Raw genomic sequence first — 22,557 nt, forward strand, 5'->3', positions numbered from 1 at the left:
CAGGGGGTCTGGTATATAGTAGGCGCTCAATAAGTGCTTTTTGTTTGCTTGGTTGTTTTTTTTTTTTTTTTTTTTTTTTTTTTTTTCTTTTTAGCTTAATATTAAAACTCAGGGCTTGGGCACCTAGGGGCTTCAAAATACTTCAAGAAGCCCGAGGGCCGCCCATTGCTTCTGGGAGATGGGGGAAGTCGGGTAAGAAGAAGGGCTGGGAAAGGGAGCTCGGCTCCTGGAACCAGAGAGCCCTTCCAACTGCGCGCCCCTCGCTCCACCGCCTCCTCTGGGCTCCCCTGACTTCCAGCCCCGCCCCGCCCCGCCCCGGAGCTGGGTCCGGAGTGCCTGGTGGGCTGATTCCGGAGCGTGGAAGGGAGCACGGAGGGGAGAAAGAGGCGGCGGCGGCGGGAGGCAGGGAGGAGGGGGATCCTCCTCGCTGCTCTCCCAAGTCGGAGCGGAGCCGCCTCGGGCCGGGCTGAGGGTTGCGTGGCGGCTGCGGGGCCGGGCCAGGATGCGGGGCTCCCGGGACCGCGCCGGGCGGGGCAGGCGGCGGCGGGCGGCGGGCGGGAGCTGTCCGCGGTGCTGAAGCGGCGGCGGCTGCGGCGGCGGCAGGGACCCGGGGCCGGGAGCAGAGGCACCCTCCTGGGATTTCCATCGCGGCCGCAAGGCGGGGGCGCCGTCGTTCACCGGCCCATGCTGGGCCCCCCGAGCCCCGCGGAGGAGGCGGGACCGTCCTCGGCGGGACAGGTAAGGGGCCGTCTGGGGGCGCAGCGGGAACCCAGAGCTAGGCGCTGAGGCTGGATAGAGCTGGGGATGGTAGTGGGACCTCTCCCAGGGAAGGGGGTTCAGCCTCGCTGCTGACTGCACCTTGCGCTCCCGCAGAGATCGCGCCAAGTCTGTCCCTACCCCTCACCCTACACGCTGGGGATGCTGGGAGTGACCTGAGGGACTGGGGCCCAGGTAGGCACCTGGGCACCCTGACCCCACACCACCAGGCCTTGACCCCAACCTGAGGGAGCTCTTAGACACTCTGCCCACAAAGAAGAGTATCCGGGACTCCCGTGCCCCTGTCCCTACCATGGTTTTGCTCACTAGGGAAATCTGAGCCAGCTGCGCTAAGCATCCCTCTCTTCCCCAACCTGCTCATTTAGGGTGACTGGAGTGGCTGTGGTCCTCCTCCTACCCCTGATCCACCCTCAAGATTTCTTCACCCTGGAAATGGCCCTTGGGCCAAGGATGATCCAGGCCCCTAGGACCGATGAACCCATTTCTCCAGGGAAGGAAGGAGATACCAGAAAATACCTTCATTTTTTTCCGTGGCCCTCTTGACTCTAATGGAAGGAGGCTGGTTTTGCATTATACTGCTTGGTGCATGAGGGCAAAGAGTGGGGGAATCTGAGCTTTGTTTTCTATTCTGTGCCTAAATGCTGGTCACCCTAGACAGAGCCTCCATTTGAAGTCCTCCCTCTTTCTGGCAAGAGTGTGCTGAATGAGCTCATTCAGGCCTGCAAAGTGCTTCCAATTCTTCAGAGCAGAGTTCTCTGAGTGGCAGAACGTAGTGATCAAAATAAAACTGCGTAGAGGAAGATTGGCCTATCAGTGTGCTGACCACTGCTTTCTCCCCATCTTTTCAACCCAGCACAACTTCCCCACCACCCCACCACCCCTGGTGATAGAAAGAGCATTAGACTAGGAGTCCTTGGCTGGGCGCTGTCATGTATCAGCTTGAGGCCTGTTACCTGAATGAACTCTCTGAGCCTCTGAGTCTTAGTTTCCTCATCCGTAAAATGGGGTTAATGTAGCTGCTGTGCTCCTCTCCGGGTACTATCTCGGCACTCAATGAAAGAATGTACCTATCGAAGACTTGTCATCTGTACGTCGCCATGCCAGTGTGAGCTGTTGTCACTGTTCCCATCACCAGCCAGACCTGCTGGCAGTGACCTGATCATTGTAACCCCTACCCCCTTTTCTCCCAGGCAAGCAGTGTCTTCCTTTGTCTTTGGCCTCCCTAGGGTCACAGCCAGTTAAACCCAACTTATAAATCTTGGAGCCAAAAGGTTTCCCTCCCCGCTTCTCTTTCATCATCACCTATAGAAGATAATATAGGGTGAGAGTCTGACTCACAATTCTGGTGTTTTGTTGTTGGTTTGGTTTTATTTTTTTTTTTTCTCCAAGAATCACAGATCTAGGGGAACAGATCCTTGAAGGCAAGGATTGTGTTGTTTTCATCTCTTTGCCTCCTTGCACACCTCCCCTCCCCCATAGCACCTGGAAGATAGTAAGAACCCAGCTATTGGGTGTAAAATAAGAGAATAGAGTGTTAAAATATCTCCAAATAAAAGCATTTGACTGGAAGTCGGGAGCCCCATATTCCAACCCCAGATCCGCTACTGACTCAGACAGACCCCTTCCCCTCTATAGGCTTCCGTTTTCTCATCTGTAAAAGAGGGTTGGACTAGACAAGTTCTAATATTCCTGATGTTCCATGAGGCTCTCTGAGGGCCATTCTGAGACCACAGATCCCTCGGTTCTTGAACACAGCATACCAGCTTCATTAACCTGTTTTCAGAGTAAGTTAATGTCCTTTCAGCAAAGAACTGGATTTTATGAATGGAGTGGAAGGGTGCGATAGGAATCTGAAAAAGCCTTCTCTATTTCTGATGTTTCCTTAAGATCCTCCCCCTCTTATTTCCCTGGGAAAGCTATGAATGTGTATAGAGTTGCTGGGCCAGAGGGCCGATACGTCCAGGCCAAGAGGCCAGGAAAGCACACCCCCCTCCCAACATCCCTTATGAGTAGCCAAAGACCAGACACCCAAATCGTGGCCATCTCCTCCCAGGGACCCTGCCTGGCTAGATCCCCTCTCCTAAGAAGACTGGAGGAGGGGACAGTCAGGAAAGATCCATCTCTGGGGAGAGCTTTTTTTATAGAAAAACAAAATGAGCTTCCCTGACAATAATTTTCCTCAACTGTGGCAGGCCCAGCCAATATTCAGGAAAACCTTAGCTAATTGGCACTTGGTTAGAGCTGAGTAAGCCATGCTGCTGACCTCCCTGACTTACCCTGCAAGCGCCCAACCAGGGTGGGGGGATCGACTGCCACGTCCCCCCTTCCCCATGTCAGCACTTTCCGGCTCCCAGCTGTTGGTGCAGCACTGGCAAAAATCAGCCCTCCAGAGTTAATGGACAATCACTAACCCTTATAACAAAGTGAGAGCAGCCACATCGCAGCAAGCATAGAAAGGGGCTTTATTTTCTGCAAGATTGGTCTGTGGGGGTGCTGGCCTCCTGCTGGGGCTAGAACAAAGCACCACCCCACCTTCCGAAGCTATTTGGGTAGATACCCCACCCCCTGAGCTGTCAGAATACAGAAGGTCTCTGGTAAGCCAGGCACACACATCTGGCTCCTCTCTCAACCAGGGAGAACTACCCACTGACTCCTTGTGTTCCCCTACTGTTGACTCCCTGCTGAGTCTCCTACTCTGACCCCCTCTGCAATGCCTTGAAGGGAAGAAGAGATTCAACCCTGGCATGTGATTAGGTGATCTTGGTCATCTGGGGCTAGGGGTAAGGGGGAATCTAAGGAAGAGGAAGAGATACCTGTCACATGGTCATTAAGAAATGACATCTCTGTGTGCGTGTGTGTGCGCACGCGCGTGAGCCTGAAACACTGAAAAACACACGTGAAAGTCCCTTCCCCTTCACACAGAAAATGACAGAGGCAGAGAATAAGATAATATCTAGAGACATCTGCACAGTATTAATTACCTTCAAGTTCAAAGGCCAATTCATCTTTGTGTCCTAGAGGGACATGCAGTCCCGAAGTAACACCATTCCCGGGAGCAAGTAGAAGAAACATCCCAGTTCCCTAAACCGGTGGCATTTTCTAACCCCCTTTTCTTCTCAGGGGCTTGGAGGGCATCTTGCCTGCAGCAGGGTCCCCTCTGCTACAAGGTGGGGACTGATCTCATCCCCATTCTTTGTACTCGGGTTCTCTCTTCTCTTTACTCCTCCCTTATTCTCTCCTCTCCCTCCTGCCTGCCGCTGCCACCAGCACCCACCACCCCCTCCCCCAAGCAAACGGAGCAGGGAGCATGGATCTGAGGCTCTACCTCTCCATTAGGTGTGTTATCTTCTGCCATTAGATACACTGTTTGCTTCTAAGTGGTTGGGAACGAGCTGCTTCGGTGAAGAGACAGGTTGTTTCAGCAAGAATAAAGATTCAATTTCTGTCTGAAAATGGACTAATTTGAGGAGTGGTGCCACTCTCCCAATCCTCCCAGCAATTTTCACCTTTGTCAGCTACAAACCCATCCCCAGCCCAATGGATTACACTAAGGGAGAGGCTGGTTCAGCCCATGGGAGCCCAGGGTGGCAGCAGATACTAAAAAAGGCAGACTGATGTTCCCTGGAAGTGCCTTGGGAAGCCTCCCCTAGGAGCTGAGAAGTGTCCTGGCTCTTTTATCTCTCCTTCACCCTCTTCTCTCCTCTGTTCTTCTTCGTAGGTCCTTTGACAATTCTCAAGTCTCCTTCCAGCCCTGACCATGACCCAGGGTTTCAACTGCATACATCGAATTGCCAGGTAGAGTTTCCGCTCCAACATCCCAAGGGCACTCTAAGACCCCCTTCCACTTTGCCTTCCCATCCTGCTCTTCCTTCTGGAGGGTGTGTGTTTCATTTTACTAGGTTGGTGCTTGGTGGGCCTTTTCAATCTAAATATTCTTTTTTTTTTTTTTTCCCCAGCTCAGGAAACACTTCCTCTTTCTATTCCTTTCATTGTTATTCTTATCCAGTCTCTCTGTTGTGTCTTTCTGAAATTCCTCTTAGGTGATTGTTGGACTTATAGGGCCCCCCTCCCTCTCACCTTTCTGGCCTATGCTCCATCTTTGTGTCTTTCTGCTTTGTTTCTTGGGGAATTTCATTAACTTTTTCTTTCACATGAAAAAGTTAGTCTTTAAGTCTGTCCGTTCTGTTATCCAGTCTCTCCATTAAATTTTTTTAAGTTACATTTACTTAAGTAATCTCTACACTCAACATGGAGCTCGAACTCACAGCCCCACGATCAAGAGTCACATGCTTTTCCGACTGAGCAAAGAGGCGTCCCACTCAGTTAAATTTTCTAAAATTTAGGCAGTTGTTTCCATTTTCCAAAATACTGTCATGTTCTTTGTTCCTTTTTCACAGAAGCCTGTTCTCATTTTATGGATGTGAGGTCCTCTTTTTTCCCTCTCAGAGACATAAGTTGAAAAAATTTTAAAGATCTTTTCTATACCTTGAATGATTTAGATCTTACTGAGTCGCTTGCTCTATTTGTATATTTAATCCTTCTCTTCTGTTTTCATACACTTGTTCTTCCCTGTCCTGTAATGTCCCATCAGACTTACAAATAACGGAAGGTATCGACTAGCACAGGCAGCTGGTGTGGCCTTCTTCTGAAGTTGGGGGGGTTTGTTTCCCTAACAGACCTCCTCCTTGAATGAGACTCATTCTTACTTCTTATTCTGTTCGGAGCCGCAGGTGCCTCTGTGTTGATTTCTTCGCCAAGGAATTTCATTTGCTCTTTATCTCCCAGAAATTCCTTGTGCTTCTCGTCCACTGATAACATTCTTAGTTGTTTTCCAATTCTGTTATGATTTCATTCTTTAAAAAAATATATGCCCACCATTTTATTAAACCCTTAAAATGGAAAAGAAGTGGTTAGGTCATCTGTGCTCAGGTTGTGTTCCTGAACCAGCAGCCTTCCCCCTGAATTTTCTGTCTCAACTGGCGGCATCACCTTCTATTTAGCTGACAAAGCCAGAAGCCTGGGAGTCAATCTCGGCTCCTCTCTCTCCTTCACTTCCGGCTCCTCTCTCTCCCTCACTTCCGGTTAGCCACAAAGTCCTGTTCGTTCAGCTTCCTGACTCCTCCTCAGATATGACTCTTCCTCTCCATCCATTTTGCCCCAGATCAGGTCAGGTCCTCATGTTCTCCTGCCTGAAATTTTTTTTTTTTTAAGATTTTATTTATTTATTTGACAAACAGAGATCACAAGTAGACAGAGAGGCAGGCAGAGAGAGAGGGGGCAAAGCAGGCTCCCCGCTGAGCAGAGAGCCCGACGCGGGGCTCGATCCCAGGTCTCTGAGATCATGACCTGAGCCGAAGGCAGAGGCCTAACCCACTGAGCCACCCAGGTGCCCCTCCTGCCTGAACTTTTATAGTGGTCTCTTCACAGGACTCCTAGCCTCCATTCTCACTCACCTCAAATCCTTCCTCTTCATCGCGGCCAGCCAGAGCGCTCTAAAACCCAGGTGTGGCCATATCAATGCCTGGCTACAGCTCTCATTTCCCTCACTTCCCGCAGAAGAAAGCTTCTTTGCATGAAATAGAAGGCCTTCCCACCTCACCTGCCTCCTTCCATCAATACCAGACCATCCTGGTTTCCCCTCCATTCCGCCACCTCATTCATTGTTTCCACGATGCTTCCTCACCTGGAAATGTCCTCCCTGCGCTGTCTTACCTGGATAGCTCAGATCCGTCCTTCAAGATTCAATTCAGATGTCACCTGCTCTGCGAGCCTCTTCTTAGTTCCTGACATCGCCTGCACTCCAGTCCCAGGATAGGAGCCCTTTACTGGGGCACCCCCAGCTCCCCGTTGCGCTTGTAGCACACCTTACCCCATTGTACTGAAATTTCATTTTTCCTACTCTATATTCCTCCTCAAAGCAGGTACCATTTCTTATTTATTCTTGCATCCCAAGAATTGGTCTGAGGTAACTGCTCCAGAAATTGTGCAGAAACGCTCCATCCATCGCAGATCCTAGAAAGTACTTCCTCATGGGGGAACCTTAGCACACCTAGCCCCCCTCATGCACTAACTCACTCATTTATTCATGAGATCCACAGTTTCCTGAGTGCCTACTATATGCCACGTCAGGGGCGGCAGGGATGAGGAAGACAACAGTCCCCACCCTCTGGAAGCTCCCAGTCTGGAGAGGGAGATAGGCTCTTATCAACAAATCTCACAAACAGAAATAGTGACTGTGATAAACTCGCCGAGAGGAGGAGCTGGAGCCTGGAGAGCAGATAACCAAGGAGCCGAAATCCTGGGGAACTGACTTCTGAGCTGAGAGCCAAAGGTTTCCGATGTGAGTGGAGACGATGCTTCTGAGAAACGCCGCTGTGAGGTGAAGGAGAGAGAGGGCAGGAGCCGTAGGAGGGAAATGGCGCTAAGGAAAGATGTTCCAGGTATCTGTTGCTGCCTAACTGCCTCCCACAGTTAGTGGCTGAAACTAAAGACAATTTTTTTTTAAGATTTTATTTATTTATTTGACAGAGATCACAAGCAGGCAGAGCAGCAGGCAGAGAGAGATGGAGAAGCAGGCTCCCTGCTGAGCAGAGAGCCCGATATGGGACTCAATCCCAGGACCCTGGGATCATGACCTGAGCCGAAGGCAGAGGCTTTAACCCACTGAGCCACCCAGGCACCCCAGGACAATTTTTTTTTTTTAACTAAAGACATTTTATTATACTTCATGACCTTGAGGGTCAGCAATTCATGCAGGGTTGAGCAGTGTGATTACTGCACTCTGTGCGGCACGGACAGAGGTCCCCTGGTGGTATCCAGCTGACAGATGGGCTGGTTTCAAGAGTCCAAGACGGCTTCACTCTCATCTCTGACATCTTGGCATGACTGGAAGGCTAGGATCGTAGGTTTCATCACCCAGAGCTTCTACGCACATGGCCTCTCCAGTGTGACAACTTCAGAAAAGTCCAGCTACATTCAGGGTGGCTTGGGGTTCGGAGAGTGAGTGTGTCAGCGAGCAAGGGGAAAGCTGCGTGGCCTTTTATAAACTGGCCTCTGAAGTCACCCAGCATCTCTTCTGCTACGCTCTGTGGTTGAAGCAACTGTCACAAGCCCAGCCCACTCAGATTAGAGAGGAGGCACATAGACGCCCCCCACCACCACCTCTCGAAGGGAGAAGCATCAAAGTACTTATAACTGGGTTTCAGAATCATCACAACTGATTTCTTTTTTTAACCGAGAAAGACTATGATACATTTAAGTGCCATTAGGAAAGATCGGGGGTTAGGAGCAGTGGAAGGCAGAGGAGAAAAGAGAATCAATTGTGTTAGCTTCCTGAAGAGGCAAACTGAAACTAAGGCCAAGTTCTCATTTTTCCCTCGACTCTGACTCTGCCAGGCTCTCCCAGCTCCCTGCCCCTGACCCCTGGCTTCCTCTCTTCACTGTCAGATGTGCCATAAGCCGCGGCCATGACGCTGGACCAGAGATCATCAAATCCAGCCTCAAGCCGTCTACAAACAGCCACCATAGTCACAGCGCTCCCCTGTTTGCAGAATGGTTTACTTAGTATCTGACGAGGGGATGACCTGGTGCCTAGTTTTAAAGATTTCACCTTTTCCCTGGCTTTTAATCATTTATATTTAATCCTCTGCCTTACCGAGAAGATCTTGCTTTCATCTTTCCGGTTTAGAAGCCATCATTCTTGCTCACTGAGAGATAGTGGTCAGGAGCTGAGCGTCCTTGCCATGGCTCTGCATTTCTATGAATCCAGACCCGGAGGTTTTCTGGGCAGCCCCCCCTGGGTTGCTAAACCACCCCAAATCTCCTTATCTTTTCGTAAAGCTTCCATTTCTTGTTCGCTTCACTGAGGCCTCGATCTCAACCTACTCAAGACCCGATCCTTGGATTGTCACTCCCACGCCGCTCATCACTCCCCTCTCCGCACGCAGGTAGGCTCTGAAATGTGTAGTGTGAGCCCCAGCTATGGATTCAATTAAACTTGGGTTCAATTTCAGTCCCCATCACGGTTGAATCTTGAACAAGTTACTTGACCTTTCTGAGCCTCAGTTTCTTCATCTAAAAAATGGGAAATAATCATCACCAGCCAGCTCCACCGGTCATCGTAGAGTTTTGAGATGAAGCCGATGAAGCACCTGGTTTGTTCACATGGGGCCGCAGTAAATCGGCGCTTTTATTAGTCCATGGGGTCCCATCCCAAGGATGTGCTCAAACTCCGGGCCACACACCGCATTGTCCCTTTGACCTCTTTTTAAGGGTTTACAAGGCATCTTCCCTAGCACTTCAGAGCACACTGGTAGCACATGCAACAAACCAACTCCAGGCCGCCACCCCTGCAGCCAGCCTAAGAACCTAGTGCCATGCCGTTCCAGCCAGGAGGAGCTGTGGTCAGACAGACCTGGGTCCAATGGGGCTCTGCCACTCTCCAGCTGTGTGACCTCAGGAAACCTATTCAACCTCTCTAAGCTGTAGACCCCTCCCGTGCCCACTGCCATGTGAAAGAGGTTGGCTTGAGTGAGATACTGCATTTAGAGCAGTTGACACGATGGTCAGGACAAAGTAAGCACTCAATAAATGGGAGTGGACACATAGGGACCCTAGCTCCCAGTGACTCTGGAGTCTTGCTTCTAGAGTATGTGTCCAGCTCACCATTCACCAGCTGGGTGCCTTTGGGCGCTTGTAACTTTCTCATGCCACAGTGTCATTATCTGTAAAATGGGGACATAGACTTCATAGGGATACTGTAGGCTACTGTAAGAATCAAATGAGAGAACTTTTCACAAGGAGAATCATGCCTGGAGCATAGTAAGAACTTAATTCATGTGAGGAGCTCTTATTATTTCATTATTTTACTTTGGGTATTTTTTTTTAAGTGATAAGAATTTTTTTTTTTAAGATTTTATTTTTAAGCAATCTCTATAAGTGGGGCTTAAACTCACAACCCTGAGATCAAGAGTCTCAGGCTGTACCAGCTGAGCCAGCCATGTGCCCCTCATTCATTCACTTTGAGCTTTTGTGTATTTTTATAACGAAGGTGAATTGCTTATAAGCAGCATGTAATTGGCTTCTGTTGTTTTAAAGATCCAAGCTTTGTTTTTCAAAATATCCACTTTGGCACATAACGAAAGGCATTAATTTTAAGTACACAATTTAGTGCGTTCTGTGAAACGCTCGCAGTCACGTAACCACTACCACAATCAAGATAGAGAACCGCTCTGTCTCTCCGAAAAAACTCCTCGGGGCCCTTAGCAGCCAATCCCTTCCCCTATTCCCAGCCCTTAGCAGCCACTGTGTCTTCTAGAATTTCATCTAAATAGAGTAATACACAGTGGACTATCTCTGTTCTTTATGGCAATTTTATTCCATTTACATTCAATATGATTACTGATATAGTTGCATGTAAGTCTTAGATCCTACTATTTGTTTTTTATTTGTCTCTCCGGTTCTATATTCCTTTTAAAATCTTGCCCCATTTTGGATAAAACAGGTATTCTTATTATTTCATATTCTGCATCTTTTAGCTTACTGGTTACTTTTTTTTTTTTTTTTTAACTCTTCTTTTAGTGATGATTAGAGCATTTCAGTGATGATTAGTTCTTAAAGTGTGGTCCCTGGACCAGCGGCATCACCACCACCCAGGAACTTGTTGGAGATGTAAATTCTCAGGGTCATCTCAGAGCCATCTGCTGTGAGGATGGAACCCAGCAGTCTGGGCTAACAATGCAGGTGCTGTCAGCACAGGCTAATGACGGAGCCCCGAGGCCCCGGACAAGTTGTGCTTCTGGCCGGCAGTGAGGCTTCGGGCAGATCACCTTAATCCCATTAAGATGGAGCTGATTCGAAGCCTGGTTTCTGTGCCTGCGAGGACTGGACTGTTGCTGGTTGGCTCCTGCTCCTTGGGGATATCCCTGAAGAGGTCCCCGTTGAAAACCAGAGGTGTTTCCTGGGGGCCCTCCTTAATAGGCCCCGAACTCCCATTTTCCTCCCCAGCCTCTGATACAGCTAAAGTGATGCCAAGGGTCAGACTCACCTTAGAGGGTTTCTCTTTCCTCTGGGATTTTGCTTCCATGGTGATTTTTTTAATGCCTTCCTATCGTTCCCTAGTTTTTCTAACTGTTCTAGGCAGTTTAGTGCGACACGGGTTAGTCTGCCGTGGCTAGAAGAGGAAGCCCCTCTCTCCTGTGACTCCCCCACAAGAAACTACAGGGTCAGATGAGCGTGTAGAGCTGGGCAGCGCCTGGCTCAATAAATGTTAAATTATTGTTCTTCTTCTCCCAGGAGAATCCCAGGGTCATGTGGAGCTGAGCTGTTAAAAATCAACCCCTTCTACCCTTCATACACTTTATGGATAAGCAAACTGATATGATACTATGTGACTGGACTCCAGAAGAGTCAGACTCCGGTGGGAGGCTCTAATTCCCGGACGGCTTCCCGTCCAGGCTCTGGAGGTGGCAGTGTGCTCTCCATCTCTAAATCAGGAAGTAGGAAACCTCTGGGCCAGGCTCAGTTCTCAGCTCAAAAGGAAACAGGCAGGGGCTGTGGTCTCCCAGATCTACCTCTCCTCTCCTCCCTCTCCAGCGGCACGATCTGGAGCAATCTCCTGGGCTTCAGAATCCCATCTCTTGTCTTCCCTCTGGAGCAGTGTGCACGTATGTGCACGTGTGGGTGCACACACACACACACACACACACACACACGCTCACCAGCAAGGAGGCAGGTGCCCAGTACAGCACAGACAGCAGACACTCACAGCCCAGGTGAGACCAGGCAGCGGTGGAGATGAAAATGTCTCTGCTTTGAACTCTGGTCTCTTACTTCAGGGAACAGGGAGAGGCAGCCTTAACCAACAGGCCAAAATGTCAGGCCAGGCTAAGGGCAGAGGAGCCTGGGCCAGGGAGGACCTGCTACCCCTTCCTTCTGGCCAGCACTCAGGGCTGGATCCCCAGGATCAGCCTGGTGGACTCTCATGCAGCTTTAGCCGGTTATGGGGCATGGTGTGCTCTCGAACGTGACCTGCTCGAGAACTGTGACCCTTGGCTGGACTGTGGGGAGGGACTGGATCCCGGAACTTGGTTGATTTATTGAAGTGGAGGGACATGTGAGCATGTGTGTGTGTGCCTGTCTGTCAGTGTCACGGTGGGCTTTGATGCTCAGCCTTTAAACCCAGAAGGAACCCCCAAGCCTGGAAAGGCTTAAAACCAATTTTAGATAATTTGGCTCAGAAGAAATCTATGCACTTAATTTTTTTTCTGCTTTAGAAGAAGTACATGCTCAATGCAAAAATAAATATGGGAAATGGGCGGGGGGAGGGGGACACAGTATAAAAAGGAAAATGAAAAGCACCTGTGCAGCCACCACTGGTGATAATCACTGTGGACGTTTTGGCAGAGTTAGATTACGTGCGCGAACCGCTTTCTTTTCTTCCCTCTCACTCAAGCTGCCATGAGCATTTTTCTCGTGTCATTCCTCTTTGTAAACTCGTTCGAAGGCATTGTACCACCAGATTGCTGTACCATAATTTATTTTACTTGCCCCTCATTGTTGGGCATTCAGGTGGCTTTCAGTTTGTCCCTACTGTGGAAACCCGGGATCGTATGTCTTTGTGCGGGAAGCTGGGAAGCCCTGCCCGAAGGCACAATCGGAGCGCGGTGGAGGGGAGTGTAATCCGGGAAAGGCTGGGAAGCCGGGTTTCAGGAGCTCGGCTGAGTCCACTTTGACCAAGAGAGGATGGCTGGCAAGAGCAGGGGGACGAGCGGGGACCCGGCTGCCCCCACCTGCCCTGGACAGCTGCCCTGCAAATGAGCTTCCAGTTTCCTGGCCAGGAGTACCCCTCTTTTCCTTCTAGAGAATTGGACAGGAGACTGGCCAAGGCCTCCTATCCCTTTTTCAAGGCATAGGGCAGGGGTGACTTTGATGCATTAGTCTGCTTAGAGGGCCCTATGGCTGATCTTTCCCACCGCACCCTGCTGAAAGGCCCCTACATACCTCTGGCTACAGAGATGGTGACAAGGACCCTTGGGTCTCTCAGCAGAGGGGACATTAATTAAGACCAATTGGAGGAGCGGCTAGGGAGGCTTTGGGAACCCTGTCCTAGAATCCCGTAGCGGGGGTGAGGTGGAGGGCAGGGCCGGACTGTGGCAGCCACGGGGGAGTTGGGAAGCCAGGGGATGATGTCATGGCTCCATGGTCCCTCGGACGAGGAGATGCCTTGCCTTCCCTTTGCCTCGCTCAGGGTCCTCGAGGTGCCATGACAGGAAAGTCATTCCTCAGTGGGTTCTGAGCAGGCTCTTCTATCCCTGAGTCTGGATGGCAGCAGGCAGTGGGGGGGAGTTGACTTCTGCAGGGCTCCTTGCGGCTGTGGGATCACGGAGTGCTAGCGCCACCATCGACATCGGTGACCATTTCGTCTGACCCCTCTTATTCCTGATACGGAAATGGAGGTGCCAGATCAGAGAGCTCATGGGGATGGGTGAGGGATGGAACCCCATATACCTGACTCCCAGACCCATGACCCTTAGGGTCACAGGCCCTTCGACAGCATATCTTTGAGTCACATCCGCTGGTAGGGATGGGGGAGGCTGGGACAGGAACTCAAAAGCTGCCCTCGGGGGTCAGAAGAGACCAGGCCTCCTGGGAATCTGCCCAGAGGAGCTCAGGCACATCACTGTGGTCCCTGGGGCTCCCTGCATGTTTGACCCCCTGCCAAGAGGAAGCAGGAGGGAGAAGGAGTGAAGTCATTGCGTGTGTGAGCTCCACCCCTCCCGAGAACGGATGTCCAGTCTGCGCCTGCGGAGAAACTCCTGCCACAGCTTGGTGACAGCCTGGGAAGGAGGTGTCACTGCTTCACACGCGGAGCCCCCAGGTGCAGCGGAGCCTCCAGGTGCAGCACAGCCCCAACGTCTCCAGCCCCATCTGTGCCCCCCTGGGTGAAGAGTTAGGCATTTGGGCCTCACGCCTTTCTTTGGGTCCCTCCATGATTCTGTTAGACATTCTTGGAGCCCCAGCCCTGGAGGCCACTGCTGTCAGGGCTCCGAGTCTCTGAGGCCTGGGCAGCCTCCTCTTGATCCTTTGGCTCCATCCTCCCTCCTAGCAGGCCAGCCAGGGGACCCTGCCCCATGGACTCACCCTCAATGGGCCTCTCCAGTCTTGCCTGGTCCTCCCAACCCTTCCCTCGGTCCCCCTCCGCATTATTCCTGGGGCCCTCCTCTGTCTGCAAGGTTCCCAAAAACCAGCTTTCTGGAATCCAGCCACTTCTCTTGGGGCAGAAAGAGAAATGGCCAGCCTCTGGCTGTGGATTCTTGATGGGGTGTGGGGCTGGGGAGAGGGCTGAGACAAACCCATTCCCGAGGGGCCGAAACCCCTCCCCATGCTTTTTCTTCGCCATCGGGCCAGAAATGACTCTGGACAAGTAGAGACTGAAGCCCAAAAGTAAGCACAGCTGCCCCCCCCCCCACTTATAATCTGCAACGGCCTCTCGGCCCTCTCCTGATCCTCAGAACAACCTTGTTGGGCTGGGATTATCGTCTGTATTTCACAGCTGGCCATGATTATTTTCCCAAAGTATCACAGGCAGGACTCCGATCTTCAGATTACCAATCCAGGGCAAGACATGACTCTGTCACCCTTCAACTACTATGGACCTGGGAGGGAGAGTGCAGGGTGCCTGGGACCACCTGGCCTGCTCCTTTCCTCTCTCCACATCCCTTCTCTACCTGCCACACTGCAGAGTGTGTGTAGCTCTGTGGTACACACACTCACAGGCTGCCTTTCCCTCCTTTAGCCAGCCCTGAGCACCTACTGTGTGCCCTTCCCAAGTCCTCAGGACTGGCTGAAGAGAACGAGGTAGCCCCACAGGGCGTCCACACGCTAGTCTATGACCGTATCTGTGCTTCCAGCTGGGGTGTACAAGCCTAGACTTCAGGGCCCAGGAAGCCCTGCCTTAGACCTCCAGGATTTCCCAAAGCCACAGTTTGCTTCGAGGGAAGATAATTCTAAGGTTCATCCCCCCTATGACTATAACTGGGGAGAAGCCTCCTCCCCTGGGAGGAATGGAAGGCTGTGAGCCCTTGCCCTGTGCTGACTCTGAGCTAAGCACCGTCCCGTCCAACCCCCAAACAAATCTTCCCTCAACCCAATCTCCCACCTGCTAGCAGTTTGTCAACATCTCCCCACTACTGAGTTCCTGCTGTCCTCAGCTGACCTGAAGCCGTGGCAAAGCCCCCTACAGATGTCACAGTGAGCCCAGGCCTCTCCAAGCCACTCCCCACCCACAGCCACAGGAAGACTTCCAGACTCAAATCGCATCCTGTCACTCCTGCCAAGACCCCTGAAGCCCCCTTAGGACTAAACAGGGCTATGTGCTCTGACCCCACACCCAGCTTACCCCTCCCTCTCCACCCTGAGAGGCACCAGCCTTCTCCCAGGCTCTCGGAGCGACCGTCCTTGCTCTGGCCTCTGCAGGACACGTGTTCCCCCTCCCTTTGCCTTGCCGGCTGGGCCTCTTTCTCCGGCCATCGGGGCCAGACCCTTTCCTGTGCCTTTGCATCCATCTGTCCCTTGCTCGTTCGTATACCCCTGCTGTCCTTCAGGGCAGGTTTCCTCAGCGCTGTGAGCTCTGTGGAGACAGTGTGCCTCCTCCTGCCTCTCCCTGCTCCCTGGCTTTCTCACCTCCATGTCCCCAACACCTGCATAGTGCCTGGCAGGGAGCTGATGCCAACCATTATGTGTTCGCAGGCTAGACGAATGAGCCAGCTCTGTGGGGTAAGTCCTGCTGCTGCGCCCACTGTGTGGACAAAGAAAAGGACACCTGAGAAGAGAAGGAGCCAGCTCAAGGTCGCACAGCTGGCTGGTGCCACAGGCAGGGTCTGGAAGCCTGTGTTCTTAAACGTTCCCGGCCGCACACCGGGCACCCAGGTCTCTGCGTCTGTCTGTCTTGCTCACCCAGCAGGCTCTCTGAGGACGGCTCCGCTGGCCCAGGCTCCCTTCCCTGGAGCTGCCCCAGAACCATGGAGAGTCTGAGCGAACTGCAGAATCCTCTGCTGCCTCAGAGCCCCGCCCCGCTCCATGGCCCCTACCCCTACCGTGAGGCTTCGCCCAGCTGGTCGTGCCAAGAGAAGCTTTACTCCTACCTCCTGGGTGCTGCTGGCTCCACTCGCCCCCACCAGCTCCTGGACCCGGGGTCCCTGCAGCTGGCTGTGGAGGCCTGGTACAGGCCCAGCTGCCTCCTGGGGAGGGACAAGGTCAAGGAACCCAGGGCAAGCAGCTGTGAGACCAGCTTCACAGAGAACAGGGAGCTCCAGGCTGGGCCTGCAGAGCGGTCCGCAGAAGCGGACCAAGAGGAAGAGGGTATCACCATCCAGACGGTGTCCTACGGGGTTCAGGAGGAGCTGCAGGGCCAGGAGAACGACCAGGAGGAGGAGGAGGTGAGTGCCTGTGTTTAAAATGCAGATCCTCTGGCCAAGCTCTAAGGGTTGAGATTCGGTGAACCTGGCTTGGGGCCCAAGAATCTGTATGTTACCAAAGAAAAAGTACTTTGGCACAGGTTTGAGAAACATATACTTGGGTTGGCGACTGAATTTTTTTAATAGCATTTATTGATCTTGTTTGCTTAATTATATAAGTAATTTAAAAATACAGAAAACCCCTGGAAGAGAATACTCGTATTTGAGTAGATGATGTTCTCGTCATTTTCCATTCAATGTCTCTCTCCCACCCTACTCTGCCCAAAAGATCTTGCTGTACACTGTTTTATCACCAGACTCTTCTCTCTAGACGACATATTTCAGTGTGGTTCCGTGTCATTTAACATTTGTCTACAAGGCAATCTTTAAGGGTTCCAGGGTGTCCCATCACTCATAACTTGACCTCCTGGTCACTGGGCACTGAGACTCTCCCCTTCTTTCACAATTACTATCCGATGATGCACGTGCCTATACGTACACACTTGCACTCTTTCTCTGTATGCTTGTGCCAATTCCTAAGAAGGGAATCAGTGGGTCACAGTTAAGGCTTCGGGTAGAAAGCACGGAGCCCGGTCACTCCTCAGCCGCAGCAGACGACACTACCCATGGCCCCACAGGCTTGTCATCCGTGATCCTGGCTATGGTCGCAAAAACCCACTTGTGTTTTGCAGAGTGATGTGACCTCGACGGACAGTGAAAGCGAAGACAACTTCGTGGCGCTGCCCCCCAGGGACCACCTGGGTCTTACTATCTTCTCCATGCTCTGCTGCTTCTGGCCCCTGGGCATCGCTGCCTTCTACTTCTCCCAGGGGGTAAGAGCACGAGGGGCACAGGGCATCTGCTCCAGCCCCTTCCCTCCACCGGAGGGCTTGACCAAAGGTGGGGGAGGATGGGGAGGCCTTTGTGCAGGAGGGGGTTGGAGCCCTACATTGCCCGAGGTGGAGACCCCCCTTTCACCAGCACCTCTCTCTCCCTAGACCAGCAAGGCCATCTCCAAGGGAGACTTCCGCCTGGCCAGCACCACCTCCCGCAGGGCCCTCTTCCTGGCCACACTCTCCATCGCCGTGGGCGCTGGTCTCTATGTGGCCGTGGTGGTGGCGCTGGCGGCTTACATGTCCCAGAACGGCCATGGCTAGTGGCCAGGAGGGCCTGGCATCCTGACGCCCTGGCTCTGCCTGAAGAGACAATGGGGCTTGGGGTCACAGAACTTCAGGAGCACCCGGGCCCCTCAAGACCACCTGCCACCCCAGCTTGTGAGGGAGGCCTCCCAGGCTGCAGGCTGCAGGGCTCCGCTGTCCCTTCTCGTCCCTGGCCCCCCGGCCCCAGAGCAAAGCCAGGGCCACCACCCGTTAGCCCAGGCTGTCAGGAAGCAGGAGAGGGTAGGGCTGCCCACCAAGCCATCCAGGCAGAACCTACCTCTGGCTTGAGGCTAGCCGGGAGCTCAGCCTCTTCTGCCCACCCGGGAGGGTCGCCCGTCCTGCCAGCAGCCCCTTCCCCTGCTCGGCCAGCCTCTCTGCAGAGAAAAAACTGGAGGTAACCTGAAGAGAAAAGGACACCTGGGGGCAGGGGATCTGACTCAGTTCTTTCCACTAATGGGCGTCTCCACTCTGGGGACAATCTGAGCTTCCCCAACTCCACTCTCTGGCCCCCTGAGGCCAACACCCCAGCCAACCAAGAGGGAAATATACAGACACACAGGGGCCCCCTAGCTCTTTCTGGCTCTCCCTTACGGGTTTATGAGACATCATAGATTGTAGATAAAGAAGCGTCCCAGCCATGTAAAGTGCAAGCAAGGCAGGTTCTCTGAACTTCCTTGCATAGGAACAAAAGGCAGAAGTGATGACAAAGTCCTGAAACATTGCCAGGCCACATGGGCCTCTCCACTCCAACCCTAGTCCCCACCCCCATCATCCTCTTCTGGGCTCCTCCTGGGTGGCCCTGAGCTAATGCCATCCCAGACAGAGAGTGTCGTCGGCCCACCAGCCAAGAAGCAGAGGGCCCCGGATCCGGCCCTCAGAGAAAGCAATGAGGAGAGACATAGTATAAATGAGGGGAGGGATACAGGATGAACATGGCTGCTGAGCAGCCAGCAGTGCTCGGAAGGCTTCCTGGAGGAGCTGTCCCTTGAGCAAGGTCTAGAGAGATGAGGAAAATGTTAGCAGGGAATTCATTTTCCCATAACCTTTGGTATTCATGAACAGGAACATGGCAGGAATCTTCCAAGCTGTTTCGATTTTGCCTTGAGCATCTGGGCTAGAGCCAAACTACAGCCATTTCTGAGGGCTCCACCCACTCAGAGAAAGAGGTTGGGCAGCATGTGTCTCAAAGACCAGTGATGCTGGGGGTCAGTGGTGGCCCCTGGCCAGCTTCCTTCACCGACATCCCTACCCAGAGCTACTCTCAACGTCCCCAGCCAATAGGGAACATCCAGAACTTTAGAAGCATCCAGGCAGCCAGGAGGGTAGGACTATGTAGGCTCAAGCAAAAGACCCAACTGTGCAGGATCTGGGGACCCGGTCGTTCCCAGGTTGCATCCAGAGCCCAGACCTGTGAATCCACCACTGACCCACTACCCCCCTCCCACTCCCTGCATCCCCTGAAGTCCCACAGGCCCAGGATCAGCAGTTTTAATATCCCATTGTTGTATATATTTATCCTTGTAATAAACATTTCTGTAACACCGGGTGCCTTCTGGGCCTCGTAGTGTCCCCGCCTGCCTCCACCTTTACCCACAGCCCACTGACCTCCAAGACTGACCTCCAACCCCATCGTGGCTGCTCTGGGCCCTGGCAGTCTTCTCCAGAAGGCCATAGCAGGATGGGTGGTCAGGGTACCCCCCGCAGTCCCCTATCCCAGGACCTCTCTGCTCAGAGTAGTCCGGATGCAGCGTAGTAGTTGGCACCAGATTCCATTCGAGACAAGACAGCATCCATGCCTAAGCAAAAATCCCTTCTAGGCTAGAGAGGTCAGGGGAGGGGTGAGTGAGGCTTCACTGAGCTGCCTGCAGCTATCAGGAGGGGATGCAGGGCCTAGGGGGGCCCCAAGGAGCCCCAGTCCCCTGGTGCCCATTCTTAAGTCCCATCATGTACCCCCTGTACCCCCTCTCAACATACCTGCATACCTCCTGAGCACTGCTCCAGGATAGTGCGGGGAGGAAGCCACCTCCACCTCGGGCCCCAGGCTCCACACCCGATCTCCAGCATCGTCTCACTTCCCCAGGAGCCGGCCTGGACCGGCAGAGGGACCAGCTCTAGATGGTTCCTAAATGACTGTGCACGAGGGTCCTGGGGGAGGTAGGAGAGGCTCACCCCGCACCTGCACGTGCCTGCTGGCGAGATGCAGCGTTGCTTGCTTACACACACGTGTGCTGTGTGGGCTGGAGGCCCGTGAGACAGAGATCGGTGCCAGTCACGTATGATGGGCTGCCTTTGGGAGATCACCTAGAGAAGGGAGAAGGAGGCAGATCTGGGCAAGAGGAGGTCAGGCTGCAAGGCAGTCCTGAATGCAGTGGGGTCTGGAGCCAGGATACCCTTCAGGGTTGACAAAGAGCCAGGCCTTTATCCCCCCTCAGCAAATGGTCATCGGATATGGGCCACCCAGAAAAAGAGAACAGCCTGAGCAAGGAGGCTTTCTTCAGCTGGGGCAGCCCCCTGGGGGGGCTTGCCCTGAGGCTGTTTACCAGACACCTGCAGGGGCTGGAGGACCCAGCCCATCATTCCTGCAGGGGCCCTGAGGGGGGGCCCATCACAGCACCTGCCACACCCACCACAGAGCTGCGGACCCGGTGGTGTTACAGAGATCCCCTCAGCACTTAGCTCCACACACGGGAGGCTGCTCCCGGGGAACTCTGTGACACTAGGCCGAGGACAAGCCAAAGTGCCAGAGAGCCAACAGCCGAGTCAAGAGGCGTCAACCGGTGACAGATGGGAGTTGGTGGGCTTTCTGCCCTCTGGAAGGGAGCCCTCTGGCTCCCGTGACTCCCCCGCAGGTTGACTGTCAGATGCCCATGGCAGGGGTTTGCTGGAGACCATGGCCCTCCCTGGCTGCCTTCCTCCCCGGACCTTCTTCCTCACTCCCCTTACCATGCTATCTGGGGTTCTCTACCTGCAATTGAATCCTTGTCTCCGCGTGGGTTTCTGGGGGCACCCGAACCCAGGCACATGCGTGCATGTACGTGGGCACATATATGTAGCACACATGTGCCCACCCATGTGCCCACACACATGCACATACACCCCTGCAGACCCAGGCAGGCAGCCCCGCACACACACACCGGTACGGCCCACAGGCACACAAATACTGCAGACCCACACTCACAGAAGCACCCACACACGCAGCACACACGCGTGCAAGGGGTGAAGGAGACCCGGTGGCTGAGGCGTGTCCCCTGGCCCTGCCCGCAGTGCGGTCTCACCCCATGGTCAGTCTGGCTGGGCCCCAGAACGGGCAGTGTGCGGCACACACAGCGGTCCAGGCCCTGCCTCATGGCCCCTGTGATACCTGCCTCCTTCCCTGCCCTCCAGAATGGTTCGAAGAAGAAGCCAGATGATTTCCTGTGTTCACCTCCATCCTGCTCCCCCGCCTTTGTACCCCCTCCTTTACCCCAGGAGCAAAGGCAGGCTCCGCAGGAGAAAATGAAATCAGAAACACAGCCCCCAGGGGCTTCCCTCCCACACAGCCCCCTAGGAAGGGCGCATCCTGTGGAGCCTGGGGTCCAGGATCAGTCCCAGCAGCAGGGGCAGGGCCCCCTCCCCATCCTGCTGAGGCCTGCCTCTGGGCGCGCCTAGGGCACTGTCGGCCTCCTGCTTCCCAGCTCTGCCTGAGGCTCCCGGGAGGAGGGGGAGCTTACTGTCACCACCACCCCACCAAGACTGACTTCTCAGGCTGGCAGGGGGGGGGGGCAGGGAGGGTCCCCTGGGTAAAGGTGCCCGTGACGAGCTGCAGCGCCAGCACATCTGTGCAAATATTACCAATTATTTTCCTCACTATAAACACCCAGCAGGAAGGCAGGGAAGCAACCAACCCAAACTGTTTAAAATAGAAAGTGAAATTGCTGCGCAGGGAAGTCGGGGCAGCAGGCAGAGAAGGAGCCCGGCACGAAGAGTCCGGGGTCTCCCCCCCAGCCCCTGCCAGCTGCCCCTGCTCCTGGCTGCACCGCACCCCCTCCCCACCGCCCTGCAACTCCACCCCAGCTTTCTCCTCCGCTAGCAGGAAGAGCATAGGGGGAAGTCCTCATCTGCGGCCTGGGGGCCAGGAGGAAGGGGGGTGCCAAGCAGGCCCCCAGGGGGAGGGAAGATGGCTGAGGGAGGCGCCCACAGCAGATCCAGCGCCAGGCTGCCCTGCCTGTGTTGCGGGCCACTGCTGGGCAAGTTCGTGCAGTGGCCAGGCCACGAAGCACGGGGTTGCCGGGGAAGCCTCCCTTGTGGCCACAGGCCTTGGGAGGTTGGGCCAAGTGGAAACAGTGACCTGCCACCAGTTCCCAGGAAAAGGAATTTTTCTGATGGTGGAAATGGCAAGAAAGTTGCCACTGGGGACAGGCAGCCTTTCCTGTCAGTCAGTCCATCCATACCGCAGGGCTGGCAGTCCACAGGTCTCCCATACGCTCCCACGGCTTGTCAAAACCTTGAAACATTTCCGAACTAGTCAATAAATAGGCCCTGCCCCAAGCCCCTGAAATGTTTCCCTTTCCCGACCCCTGAGCCCTTCCAACAGTACTCCCCAGCTGGCGCCCCAGGAGTAAAGGGTTAGCAGCCCCCCTACCCCAAATGCACTGGTCCACACCTGGGCTGCCCTGACCGCCTCCCAGAAAGGGGGCTTTAGGCAAACCCCCCACCCCCCCAGCATTACGCTCCTGTCCCTGCTGCTCTGCAGCATCTCTGCGCACCTCCCAGGCCACCCAGACGAGAGGGGGTGAGGGGTGAAAGCGTGCTGAGACACGGATCTGTGACCCAAATTGTCACAGATGCAAATCCTGAAAGTCACAGTAGGAAAGCACCCAGTCACAGTCCTCCATGCTACAAACGAGAAAACCGAGGCCCAGAGAGGGAGGTGAGTGGCCCAAGGTCACCCAACAATTTGTTAAGCCAAGTGCAGGCCTTGTGATTGTCCGCCTGCCGCGAAAACACAGAAAACCTGCGGATGACCGATGCTGCCCTGTGAATATGAACACACTGCTTCCTTCAGCCTTCCCTCCCGGGCTGTTTCCTGCTTCAAAGGCTTCCCTCCCTGGGGCTGACACTTGGGTCCTTCTATTTTGGTGGAATGACAGGGGTGGGGCCGGAGGATGACAGTCTCTCCTCGCCCT

The 22,557-nt window shown here is 53.8% G+C and overlaps 1 protein-coding gene and 1 long non-coding RNA gene across 4 annotated transcripts; one reads left to right on the forward strand and one right to left on the reverse strand.

Moving 5' to 3' along the window:
- The first annotated feature begins 557 nt into the window (after positions 1-557).
- Positions 558-17,389, forward strand: SYNDIG1L (synapse differentiation inducing 1 like). Its single transcript, XM_059182816.1, has 4 exons — positions 558-738; positions 15,526-16,214; positions 16,925-17,065; positions 17,231-17,389. The coding sequence occupies exons 2-4, from the start codon at positions 15,798-15,800 to the stop codon at positions 17,387-17,389; spliced, it is 717 nt and encodes a 238-aa protein (XP_059038799.1). The 5' UTR covers positions 558-738; positions 15,526-15,797.
- On the reverse strand, positions 17,294-19,776 carry LOC131836878 (uncharacterized). 3 transcript variants are annotated; one of them, XR_009355835.1, is made up of 3 exons: positions 19,375-19,776; positions 17,670-17,766; positions 17,294-17,428 (listed from the first exon to the last, which is right to left on the reverse strand). It is a non-coding gene; the product is annotated as an uncharacterized LOC131836878 (long non-coding RNA). The 3 variants fall into 3 exon arrangements; XR_009355834.1 differs by having other exon boundaries at positions 19,367-19,775; XR_009355836.1 differs by lacking the exon at positions 19,375-19,776 and adding an exon at positions 17,984-18,041.
- Between the last annotated feature and the right edge of the window lie 2,781 nt (positions 19,777-22,557).

Source organism: Mustela lutreola, chromosome 7 (genome assembly GCF_030435805.1).
Source record: "Mustela lutreola isolate mMusLut2 chromosome 7, mMusLut2.pri, whole genome shotgun sequence".
In the NCBI taxonomy this organism is placed as follows: domain Eukaryota; kingdom Metazoa; phylum Chordata; class Mammalia; order Carnivora; family Mustelidae; genus Mustela; species Mustela lutreola.